Genomic DNA, 12,500 nt, shown 5'->3' on the forward strand with positions numbered 1-12,500 from the left:
TCTAAAGCGTTTCGGCCCGGGACCAGTGGGGAACCCTCCTCCCCCGGCCGCTAAAAATAGGCGTGGCTTAAGAGTGTGTGTGTGTGCGCAGCTTTTGTAGTGCAGTGAGGTTCTAGTGTGAGCTTGTGGTGGTGAAAGATATAATTTATAAGGATAGGGTTTTTAGCTTGGTCGACGGTGGGGCATTTTTCGCTATTGCAACCACACTTCCCTCCCCTCGCTCAAAAAAAATGTAAATATGGTAAGTAATTTTTTTAAGTGGAAGGAAGAAAACGGAATGGAAGCCGGAAAAAAGAGATGGTCCATTTCTTATTTATTTTTTTTATTTTATTCGATACCTCTATCTATCCATCTGGTCTCTTATTGTCAGGATCGCATGACTCGTATTGTAACTCGAGGACGATTAGGACGAGATTTTGTGATAAATTGGGTTTATTTGTCCTTTTTACCCTTACCGGCAGATTGCGCTCACTCTGGGTTCAATGTGGAATGCTGTTACAAAGTTAGATGAAGCACATGGCAGGCGCAATTTCTACCTTAGGGGCGTTGAACTTGAGTTGAATTAGTAAATTGGAGGTGGAATTGACTTTAGGAACCCTCAATGGCAAATGATAATTAGTGAAGTTCGATAAAAAGGCGAAGAAAAGAGGCGTGAAGTAGAGAACCACCGTGCAGTCGGGCCGTCATTGTATGTATTTATAATGTCAAGTTTGCCATATTTTTTCCCCTTGATTTTATATGTTTATTGAATAGCAAAAGGGATCCTTTAAAAGTTGTGTGTTTTCCCTTGAAACCAGTTCGTGTCAGATGAGGATGAAATGGTATTTGTGTTCTTAACATGTTTCATATCCTGAGGTCATGTTAGGTCATTATGAAAGTTCAGAACATAAATTAGCAATTATATATATTTGGCTTTTCAGTTTTTTGGAATGTATGTTGTAGATTGTTAATTTATTGCTGGTTTGCATGAAATTGTTTTCATGAAGTTTACCTTGTGTAAGATATTAATTTGATGTTCAGAAAGGTTATGTAATTTTATGTTTATAAGTAGATTCCATTAAATTCATAATTTTATAATCCAAAATGAATAATTGGTAAATTAGAGAAATAAATTCAACCACTGATTTTGGATTTTTGACAAAGGTTATCGGTAACTTCTTTAGTTGTTCTGCTCCTGATAGTGTCTCTTAGGGGTGCAAATTAAGTTAGTATAATTAACATGCATGGGGATTTTTTATTTTCACGTCAGGCCAACAGTGCAATTATTTCTTATTTTAGAGTCTGTCTAATATGTGGGAATGTTGTTTTTGATATATTTTTTTAGTTCCACATAGCCGACCAATCTTGCACTTGTTTCAGTATTCAAGGTGTGATATGTCTGTCATTTTCACTTGCAAATGATATAAATGGTATTATTGGTAATTGTTTACAAATTTAGACCAAGTCCCTTTTACTCTAGCCATTCTCGGGAATTGACAAACACTGGCATATGAACCAAAAACCTTTCTGACTCGGAGGCTTCTCCCCAAGACTCCCACCCAATTGCTGCATTTTCTTATTGGACTCTGGACTCGCTGGATTGCCAGAACTTAGTCTTTGCTAAGTATTTGTTGCAACTTTTTTTTTTCAGACAGTATTCTTTGCCTAGACCTATGTAGATTATTTGATTTTGATATTTGATGGTAAAAGTAAGTGTGACGTGCGGTGAGAGAGGGAAATGGACACCGCCATCTTATAGAGTGGAAGAAATAGAGTAGGATGGTACGTAGTTTAACCTGCAGTGGCCTTATAGTTGCTGCTAAAGACAAAAGTGTCCACTGCATAGCACCATTCAGAGACTAACGGCTGGTTTGTTAAAATTGTGCGAGGCCCGACACAATGAATATTCATAAATACAGACTGGCATATACACAGAAATTAATGCATATCTGTCTATATAACTGATAGATATACCTTTATCTATTTGCCTGGTTGATATGCATGTCTAGACTGATAAATATGCAAATATTTCTTTATTTTTGTATGTCAAGTATACAAATTTTCTTTGGGTGGGCCTCGCACAATTTTAACAAACTGGCCGCAATTCCACAATACCCTAACACAGCCACAGTTATTAATGTCCATTTTCCATAGTTGGCATGAAGTGCTAATAAGTGGAGGGTACAGGGGGGCTTACCCCCCCTGTTCAGGGAATAGATAAAGGCAGGAAAGGTTAGGTTAGGTTTTTGGGTTCACATGATACCCTGGTTTTGGGACTTAGTGTATGGAGGGTATGTTGCTCTTGGTGACAGTTAATGATTTCCTCATGTTTGCAAGGTTATTATTTAAATGTATAACAAAGTATTACATGCTTTACCTTGTAGTCTTCCAAACTGAAACTGAAACTATACCAAAGAAATGTAAAATTGAATTGGTAGACGGATGAATTATTGCTGATGTAGTTTTCTGCTTGGTTACTTAGTGTGTCATAGCAAGTTATGCCTGCTAGGACCATATATGACAAAAATAAGAGGTAAAATTTACAATTGACCGATTTGATAACATCTAGCAACCACCCCTAGCAACGAGCACTTGGTGAAAACAAACTCTCGTTCGTTGAAAACTCACTGTGCTTTGCTTACAGTCTCGCCAAATTTTACATAGAATTTAGTTTTTTAGTGTGAAAATGCTGAAGAGCTATGTTGTACGAACCACAACATGATGGGAAAGAAACGTTTAACCTTTCATATATTCCCAGATCGTGAAAAGAAACCTAAGAAAATGAAGCGATGGGTACAGGCCATGAAATGCACGAACACTGATGGGAGTGCTTGGGGGTCTGGTGGAAACTGTTTACAGATAATAAATTTCAAACTCTTACCTATCCACACTATCAACATCAAGGTCAACATTGCAGACATTAGGTTTTGTCAGCAGTTATATACTTCAAGAAGCACAACAGCAATTTTACATTTTTCTGTAATAAATTGATTCATCATAATTTTAACATACAGGAAAACCATCCTCGGATCCAACTCACCCAGACTTTATCCCAAGCACTGTCCTTTAGATGAAAACAAAGCAGTCATACTGTTAAAAAAAAATTGAAAAAAGAAAGAAAAGAAGCCTAGGTAAGGAGATACCAAGCATTCAAAAGAAACCAAAGTTTCCTGTTGCCTCTGTGTCTAAAATGTCATATAGTCCAGAAGATGAAATAAATGAAGAGGGCCTATATACTCAAATTATTGAGGAGAAAGAAAATTGCATTTTGCGCATATAGTCATTTAAGTGACTTCTTTCTCTCCTTTACATAAACACCTAGTAAATAGGAAGAAAAGTGATGTTAGGTAATGGCACTGATTTCACAGAATAATAACATTTATAACTAAAAATTATAGATTACTGTAAGAAATTGTTATCATAAAAAGATTTTTATTGCCTGGTGTGTTGATCAAATAGTCTTATATATCAGAATAATCAATATTTTGAAGGTTGTCAGTACCAATTTTGGCAGACAGACAGCATGGGCACTTTTTTAGCTGTGCAGCTTCTAGTTTTGCTTCATACAGCTTTTTTTTTTTTTTTTAAGAATCAAAGCATTCATATGCCATGTTCGCTTACGCTGATAGTGAGGTATCTGCGAGCATCAGGTTTGTTTTCACCAAGTCGAATGGTGACTCCAACTCGTGATGTCACACCCAATCGGTCTTTAAGACTGCATCCATCAGAGACTCCACATCTCAAAATACCAAACAAAAGAACACCATCGTAAAAGCACAATCGATAACTTTTGTGGGTTTTGTTCCTGAGAGCCAGAGACGAAGTCCCAAAACCAGGGTAAAATATGAATACAAAACTCCAAGCCTACCCATTCCTGCTTTCTATTTATTCTCTAGACAGGGGTGTAAGAGCCCCCTGTACCCCCTCACCATTTATTAATGCTTCATACCAACATATAGAAAACACAACATTAAGAGCTCTGGCTGTGTGTGTGTTGTGGACTTAGTCTCTGAGTAGTGATATGCAGCAGATATCTTAATAATTTTGTGGTAAAAATGAGGCAACAGCAGGTGTGAATGTGTTTGACTTTATTTCCTATGCTCTGAAAGTTGGTGTCCATTTTCCCTCTTTGTCCGTGGATCTCAGTAACATTAACCTTTTTTTGTTTCACAAACTTGCAGTTATTATTCCTTCTTTCAATTATCAACACTGTGTGTGAATCTCTCGTTATTTTCCATGTCAAAGGATTTAAATGAAAGTATTGATATCTTTATGAAGTGCCCTTACCCCACTGAGATCAAATCCCTATTACTCAATCCATTTTTGAGACCTCCACAAACATCACATTGTGAACCAAACACCTTCTTAATGCGGAGACTGGTTAATCTTTTCGGTATGGAAGCACAAAGTTAAGGTAAATTGGATATGATATTCTTGCAGAGGCCAGAAAGTTGGTCTTCGTTACAAGAAATAATCTGTAGACACAAATAAAGGAAAATGATTGTAGAAAGCGCCGCTCTCATCCAAAGTCCACTTGGTGCTCCCAAGTTTCAGCTCTAATTTGCTGGGCATACGAGGTGAAGACAAAGTTTCCCAGGGGATGTTGGGGGGCAGTGCCCAAAGGGCGCGACTAGTCACGGCAACTTAGCTTGATGAATATATTTTTTGACGTGGAGCTGGGGACTTAGTCTCTGGCTAGGGTGTCCATACTGTAAAGAATTAAACCAAGGGCTGAGCCCCCAGACCCCCATCCAATCTTTGTATTTCCCTATCAGGGGCTCTGCCTAATTACCCACTTGCCGTGGACTTGCTCTCCACAACATTTATAACAATCTGTTTTCTTCATTTCTGTTTTTTTTTTTTTTGCTGACATCAATTATTTCAAATATTAGTGAGTACTGTATACTTAAGTATTATGTGTTGCACTTTCATGTCAAGTTGCAATTTATTTTTAGTTATTCTGTCCCTTGTAGGCAAAATTTACTACATGATTGTGGGAAACAAACTATACCATACAAAGTACCACAAAGATTATTTGAACGCAAAACTATACTAATGCTGCACTCCTACAGTTAATATCTTTGTAGCTGGTGCGTACTATAACCCTGTGAACATTGTGAGGTTTGGTCATGGTACAATATGTAGATATCTATAAAAAGCATTGGCCTACTGTGTTTTTTAAACTTTTCATGCAGTTAGACCATACAGAATAAGAATATATATTTGGTAATTCTTTACAATATGGGCTAATTTGTGAGAGACTAAGTCCCCAATTCAGTTACAAAATTTTAATCAATGGGATAATTTGCCTTGACTGGGTTTGCTCTTCTGGCACTTCCTAAGGGGAGGGCTGATGGGGGCTCATCCCCTCAATACCCCTTGACAAACATTGTATTCACCCCATTATGGATGGCAAGGTAAAAGTTGAAACTTTGGAACACCATGTATATTTTGGCACGGAGTGGAGCTTTTGGCAATTTTTTTCCTTTATTTGTGGCATTACAGTTTGTCTGCAGATTATTTCATGAAACCTTTTGTCCTCTACAATAACATCATTTTCAATTTGCTCTAACTTAAATATTCCAAACTATGAATATTAATCTTTTTCTGTTATTTGTGGGGTCACCATTTATCTCTGCAGATTATTTTTTGTATTTACCCTTTACCCTTGCATAGTCCATCCATATTTTAGATATTAACCTTATGTTTTTGAAAAAAAGTGCATTTATCTGTATGTCAAGTGAAATTTCCAGCTTAGTAAACAAAGTCCCTTACTTGAATGAACCAGTTAATGCTACTGAGTGCAATGCACAGAGAGGGAAATGGACACCACCATCTCATAGAGCATATGAAATAGTCAGAAGCAAATCAGGTACAGCTGCTGCGGCCTCATACTTAGTGAAATAACAAATAAACACTACATCTCGCCGCTCAGAGACTGTCTACAACACCCTCACACAGCCAGAGTTCTTAATGAACCTCATCCTAAACACAAAAAGTACCAAGAAGATTGCCCTATGAATCAAGCTCGGGACTTCATCAGGACTGAATCTGGTCATCATTTCTCCCTATCTGGTGCAGTCCTTTTGTATATTTTAACTTAATGTAGTAGTTACAAAGAAAGAATGAATCTCAGCTCAGGGTAGGATAAAATTGATGGGTTTTAATAATCCGTATGCCTAGATGTATGTAAGAAAAGCCAGACTGAATAACAAATTATATAGTACTACAGAAGACTAATTAGTACTGTCTTCAATTACGTAGTTACTTATGTATTAGATATTCTAATATTTCTTTTTCAGTTATGTAATTTCTCATGAAATTGACTTGGGCCTCTCATTCAAATTATGAAGTTAGAAATCAAAGATTGGGATACTTCTATGTAAACAAAAATGTGAAAAATGGGTTTTATGAAACATTTTATTACAAAAATACTGATGTGAACCAGCAATATTCTGAATTCTGAATGGGTTATTGCTATGGTGTTGTAGGGTGCCAGATAATGGAAAAAAAATTCTTTTGGATGGATGTAATACAAATATATGATAACCAGGGCCTGTGTTTATATATATGGTAATTCTTTATAGTACAGAAGCACTCACTAGAGACTAAGTTCCCCAACTCCATGTCAAAAAGTTTATTCATCAATCTAAATTGCCATGACTGGGCACTGCCCGCGGGGAGGGTTGATGCGGGACTCCGCCCCACAACACCCCCAGGAAACAGTGTCTTCATCTCGGTGTGCACAACAAAATAAGAGCTGAAACTCTGGAACACCAAGTGGACTTCAGCTGAGAACAGAACTTTCTCCGATATTTTTCCTTTTATTTGTTTTGTTACCAATGTGTCTGCAAGTTATTTTATGTACCAATGACTAACTTTTTGTCCTCTACAATAATATCACCTTGAATTTGCCCTAAAGTGGTGCATCCATACCGTAAAGATTAACCATATGCATCTAGATGTACTTTGTTTGTCACAGCCATATTTTATGATTTCTTCAGTTATAGAGAAGAACTACACTTACTAGTATACGAAATCTACGTTGGCAAAAAGTAATGTCAGAAATGAAGAAAATAGTAAGTCTAAGGAAGATCGGATAGGGGTTTGAGGGGAAAGACCTCAGGTTAGAAAGGTTTTTTGATAATACGGTGGTGTTTGAGTTTCCTAGGAAGGGCTGGAGAAATAGGGACTTAATTGAAGAGTGGTAAGGTCACTTTGCAAGCATTACCAACACTTTATATCCTTTGTGATGGAAAATAAAAGATGCATATTACGGTATTGAAAATTGAAAGAAGGAATAATAATTGCAAGATTGGATGGCTATGTAAAACAAAAAATTATTGTAGAAATTAGTGGTTGCTTTCAATTTTGATAGCTCAGATGTTTATTTTTTTTACCCATTTTTAGTGTAGTTTAATGTCAAGAGCTATGAATATATGAATAAGAATGAGTAATTCCATAATAGAAATATGTAATTCATGTGCATGTACTTCAGAAGATGTTACAGAAATTGAATACCAGTATTTTATCTTGCTCTGTAGAAGCATTCATTCTCTCGTACATATTCCTATACTTGTCACAGGGAATGGTTCTTGTATCATCACTGTGTGCACAGTTTGTAATCTGTTGTCTGTTCCTAGTTGTGGAGACTATGCTTATGCCATATATGTGAAGTGAAATGCAAGAAAAGCTCTCTATATAGTGTTATTTCTGCTTTTCCTTTGCCTTTTTTCTATTATGAAAGTTGTATTCAAAGATAGTTGACTTTGCAAAGACCTTTTTAAGTTGACATTTACTCCCATCAAATCATATTAACAAGTCCATCTATAAGTCAGATCACCATTTGTACATTTATTGTTTTATTTGATATTCTTGTATTTTGATAATCCTTTTGTTGCCTCCTTCGGTATCCACTGTACAATGTGATAGAAAAATTTAACAATAGATGGATTTTTATAGCAAATCAGTTTTGATTGTCAGGTAGTATGGTGCCCCCCATCAACCATTTAACGTCTTACAGTAATTTTTTACATGATTGTTATTAATTACCTATTTACTTAGTTCTGTGTTCACCTGTTTATCTACTTATTTATATACCAATTGCTTATTTTAAGCCATTTGTAATGAACACTGTTGATCAGATATTTACAATAAAGCAATACTAGGTTGTTAAGGTTTTAGCTGGTTAAACAAGCCAGGGTCTTTTTTATGGAGAAGTATTTTAATTTTTTAATTTTTTTTGCTTAAAAGCAAAATGTATAGTAATAACCAGTTTGTGTGTGTATGTGCGTGTGTGCGTGTGTGTGTGTGTGTGTCTGTGTGTCTGTGTGTGTGTGTGTGTGTGTGTGTGTGTGTGTGTGTGTGTGTGTGTGTGTGTGTGTCTGTGTGTGTGTGTGTGTCTGTCTGTGTGTGTTTGTATATGTGTGTTTGTTTGTTTGTGTGTGTGTTTGTGTGTGCGTGTGTTTGTGTGTGCGTGTGTTTGTACGTGCGTGTGTTTGTGTGTGCGTGTGTTTGTGTGTGCGTGTGTTTGTGTGTGCGTGTGTTTGTGTGTGCTTGTGTGTGTGTGTGTGTGTGTGTTTGTGTATGTGTGTGTGTGTGTGTGTGTGCCTGTCTGTCTGTGTCTGTGTCTGTATGTGTGTCTTAGTGTGTGTCTGTGTGTGTGTGTTTGTTTGTGTGTGTGTGTGTGTGTGTGTGTGTCTGTATGTTAGTATGTGTGTGTCTGTGTGTCTGTGTTTGTATGCATGTGTGTTTAAGTGTGTGTGTGTGTGTGTCTGTGTTTGTATGCATGTGTGTTTGTGTGTGTGCGTGTGTGTGTGTGTGTGTTTTTGTGTATGTGTGTGTGTGTGTGTCTGCGTGTGTGTGTGTGTGTGTGTATGTCTGTGTGTGTGTGTGTCTGTGTGTGTGTGTGTGTGTGTGTGTGTGTGTGTGTCTGTGTGTGTGTGTGTGTCTGTGTGTGTGTAAAATATATTGGAATATGAGATAGACCATGTGAGGCAAATTAATAATGATATTGATATAATGAAGGGCAGTGCTGTTTGTATATAGTCAATTCTATTACCATCACTTAACCCAATGCTGATGGGTATAAAAGTTTGGCAGAATTGTTGGCACACATCGGCAGTTTCCTCTGTTTGTGCCTGGCTAGTTCGGTAGTTTGCAAGTGACATTTGGCACCTAAAAACTCATTTTTCTATAGATAATAAAAATATAATTTTGAAGGCTTACCTTCATTATAGGATGCCTAAAATCTTTATCAACTATATGAAGCCCCTCCCATCGGAGAAAAACAAACTCCATCCGACGAGCCAATAGCTCGGGAATGGGCATGATATGATGCCATCCGTTTTTCGGTCCACAACAGCCATGACATGTACGTACATGCCACCCATCGGCTAGTGGTTAGTTAAGAAGGGATGAATAAAAAGAAAAATTGCTAAGACTTAAATACTATATTTGGTGCAGTTTCCTTGAAAAGGCCATTGATGAATAATTATCAGTTTTGATAGTTTTATATACAGATCTCCTATCATAGAAAAGAGACAATGATGTTATATGATTTGATAAGAAATGGCCTTAGGATAATACTACTAATTTATTTGATATAAGAAATTGATAGAAACTAATTGATATATATTTCATGCTTCGTAACCTCTTGATGGAAAGCTATTTTGAAGGAAAATTTTGAAAATCTAGCAACATCATAGTAAAAACTTTTTTTTTAATTTCCTTACTGATTTATTTAATTTTCTGTTAGCTCTTGGGAAAACCAAACAAAGGCCTGTGTAGTACAGGTTTTCCCAGTGTTGATTATGCCAATTGCCTTTTGACTAAATGGATTTTTTTCTGCCTTTCAGTCTAGTCCTAATAGTGCGGAAGTGTCTGGCTCACCCTCACCAGCCCCAAGTAGTATTGGAAACAATGCCCCCAAGTATGGAACTTTGGTCCCTAACAGGTGAGAAAAAACGGCATTTATAGTGTTGTTACTATATTTTTTGCTATGATTATTCTTAGTTATTATTATTACTAGTACTAGTAGTGTGGTAATAATTTTAGTAAGGTAATATTTTTTTCATTAGCATTGTTATTCATGTTACTGCTAATACTATTACTTTAATTATTATTATTATTATTGTCATTATTATATATTTAGTTGAATTTTTAGTACTTTAGTTATTTATTGTTAATATTTTTTTACTATTGTTGTTATTGATATTATTAGCAGTAGTAGTAATATTGTTATTATTATTATTATTGTTATTATTATTATTATTGTTATTGTTATTATTATTATTATTATTATTATTATTATTATTATTATTATTATTATTAATAATATTACATAAATCATGTTTGTCCATTCGCATCATTTCATGTCAGACCTGAAAGTATATTTCATGTGATATGGATTTGAAGTTTGTTAATTTTGATGTGAAAATGGCTTCTTAAACCTAGAATCATATTGTGTGTGCCTTGATGGAAAATGGAGTGATAATGAAACCATCCTTATTGAAGAAAGAGGCACTCCTCAGCCACTCACTGACTCACCCACCCAAACACACACACACACACGCACACCCAACCTCTCACTCACTCCCCCACCCCCGCTCACCCACCCACTCGCTCACCCACCCACTCGCTCACCCACCCACTCTCCCACCCCCACTCTCCCACCCCCACTCTCCCACCCCCACTCTCCCACCCCCACTCTCCCACCCCCACTCTCCCACCCCCATTCTCCCACCCCCACTCTCCCACCCTCACTCTCCCACCCTCACTCTCCCACCCCCATTCTCCCACCCCCACTCTCCCACCCCCACTCTCCCACCCCCATTCTCCCACCCCCACTCTCCCACCCCCACTCTCCCACCCCCACTCTCCCACCCCCACTCTCCCACCCCCACTCTCCCACCCCCACTCTCCCACCCCCACTCTCCCACCCCCACTCTCCCACCCCCACTCTCCCACCCACCCACTCTCCCACCCACCCACTCTCCCACCCACCCACTCTCCCACCCACCCACTCTCCCACCCACCCACTCTCCCACCCACCCACTCTCCCACCCACCCACTCTCCCACCCACCCACTCTCCCACCCACCCACTCTCCCACCCACCCACTCTCCCACCCACCCACTCTCCCACCCACCCACCCACTCACTCACCCATCCACTCGCTCACCCATCCACTCCTCACCCATCCACTCACTCACCCATCCACTCGCTCACCCATCCACTCGCTCACCCATCCACTCACTCACCCATCCACTCGCTCACCCATCCACTCGCTCACCCATCCACTCGCTCACCCATCCACTCGCTCACCCACCAACTCACCCACTCACTTGCCCACCCACTCACCCACTCACTTGCCCACCCACTCACCCACTCACTTCCCCACCCACTCACCCACTCACTTCCCCACCCACTCACTTCCCCACCCACTCACCCACTCACTTCCCCACTCACTTCCCCCACTCACTCACTCGCCCACTCGCCCACCCACTCACTCGCCCACCCACCCACCCACAATTTAAGGAGGATTTGGGAATGAGAAGGGATGGCAAGATGTACAAGAAGGAAATGTAGAAGAAAAGGGAAGAGGGGAGGCAAAGGAAAAAATAGTAGGGTGAAGATGGGAGAGAGAAGTGAAATCTCCATGGGTCTCTCGGCCATATTCACAATCAATGCGAAGCCCTCTGCGATGGGAGTTTGTGAAGGCGATTGCATTTTTGTGCCCACAGTGGAGGCATTGTGATGGAGGTTGGCGCTGATTGGCTCTCAGGACCTGACTTTGCGATGGTTAGGTTCTGAGAGCTAATCAGGGGCAACCTCCGTTGCATTGCCTCGACTGTGGGTACAGCAATGTGATTGCCTTTGCAAACTCTCACTGCAGAGGGCTTTGCATTGATTGTGAATATGGACATCAGTGCTGTTTTTAATTAGTATTATTATTTTTATTGTTATTGTTAATGTTGTTATTAATTGGGTTCAAGTTGGCCAAAGCAATTCACAGACATCGAAGGAAATGGACACCGCCATCTATTAGAGCATAAAAAAGTCATAAACAACACAGGTATACCTACAGCGGCTTCATATTTACCATGAAATGATGAAAATATCCACTGTATATCACTGCTCAGAGGCTGTCCACAACACCCTCACACAACCAGAGTTCTTAATGTCCGTTTTCTACAAGTTGGCACAAAATGCTAATCAATAGGGGGTTCAGGGGGGTTTGCCCCAAGTTTAGTGAATAAATATAAGGTAGAAAAGGTTAGGTTGGGTCTTCGGGACTTTGACTCTGGAGGGTGCATCACTTTCAGTAACCATTACCATTGATTGTTAATAATTGTTGATATAAATTGTTATTGTTATTGTCATTATTGTTATTATTATTATTATTATTATTATTATTATTATTATTATTATTATTATTATTATTATTATTTATTATTTATTATTGAATATTATTACTATTACTATTATTATTCTTATTGTTCTTATTCTTATTCTCATTCTT

General features: G+C 38.5%; 2 protein-coding genes across 7 annotated transcripts in view; both read left to right on the forward strand.

Annotated features, from left to right (window-relative positions):
- The window catches only part of LOC113805727 (alkylglycerol monooxygenase-like), a 231,612-nt gene that overhangs the window by 62,741 nt on the left and 156,371 nt on the right, over nt 1–12,500 (forward strand). The gene's annotated exons all lie outside the window — the stretch shown is intronic.
- The window catches only part of LOC113822737 (uncharacterized), a 35,605-nt gene continuing 23,163 nt past the window's right edge, over nt 59–12,500 (forward strand). For 2 of the 6 annotated variants that reach the window (XM_027375270.2, XM_027375273.2), the window contains exons 1-2: nt 100–241; nt 9,837–9,934. In XM_027375270.2, the coding sequence (XP_027231071.2) occupies nt 239–241; nt 9,837–9,934 (101 nt within the window). In that variant the 5' untranslated portion in view covers nt 100–238. Of the gene's footprint in view, nt 242–305; nt 689–9,836; nt 9,935–12,500 lie in introns of those variants that run through there. The other 4 variants (XM_070126927.1, XM_070126929.1, XM_070126928.1 and 1 more) reach the window with 3 other exon arrangements.

Source organism: Penaeus vannamei, chromosome 11 (assembly GCF_042767895.1).
Source record: "Penaeus vannamei isolate JL-2024 chromosome 11, ASM4276789v1, whole genome shotgun sequence".
In the NCBI taxonomy this organism is placed as follows: Eukaryota; Metazoa; Arthropoda; class Malacostraca; order Decapoda; family Penaeidae; genus Penaeus; species Penaeus vannamei.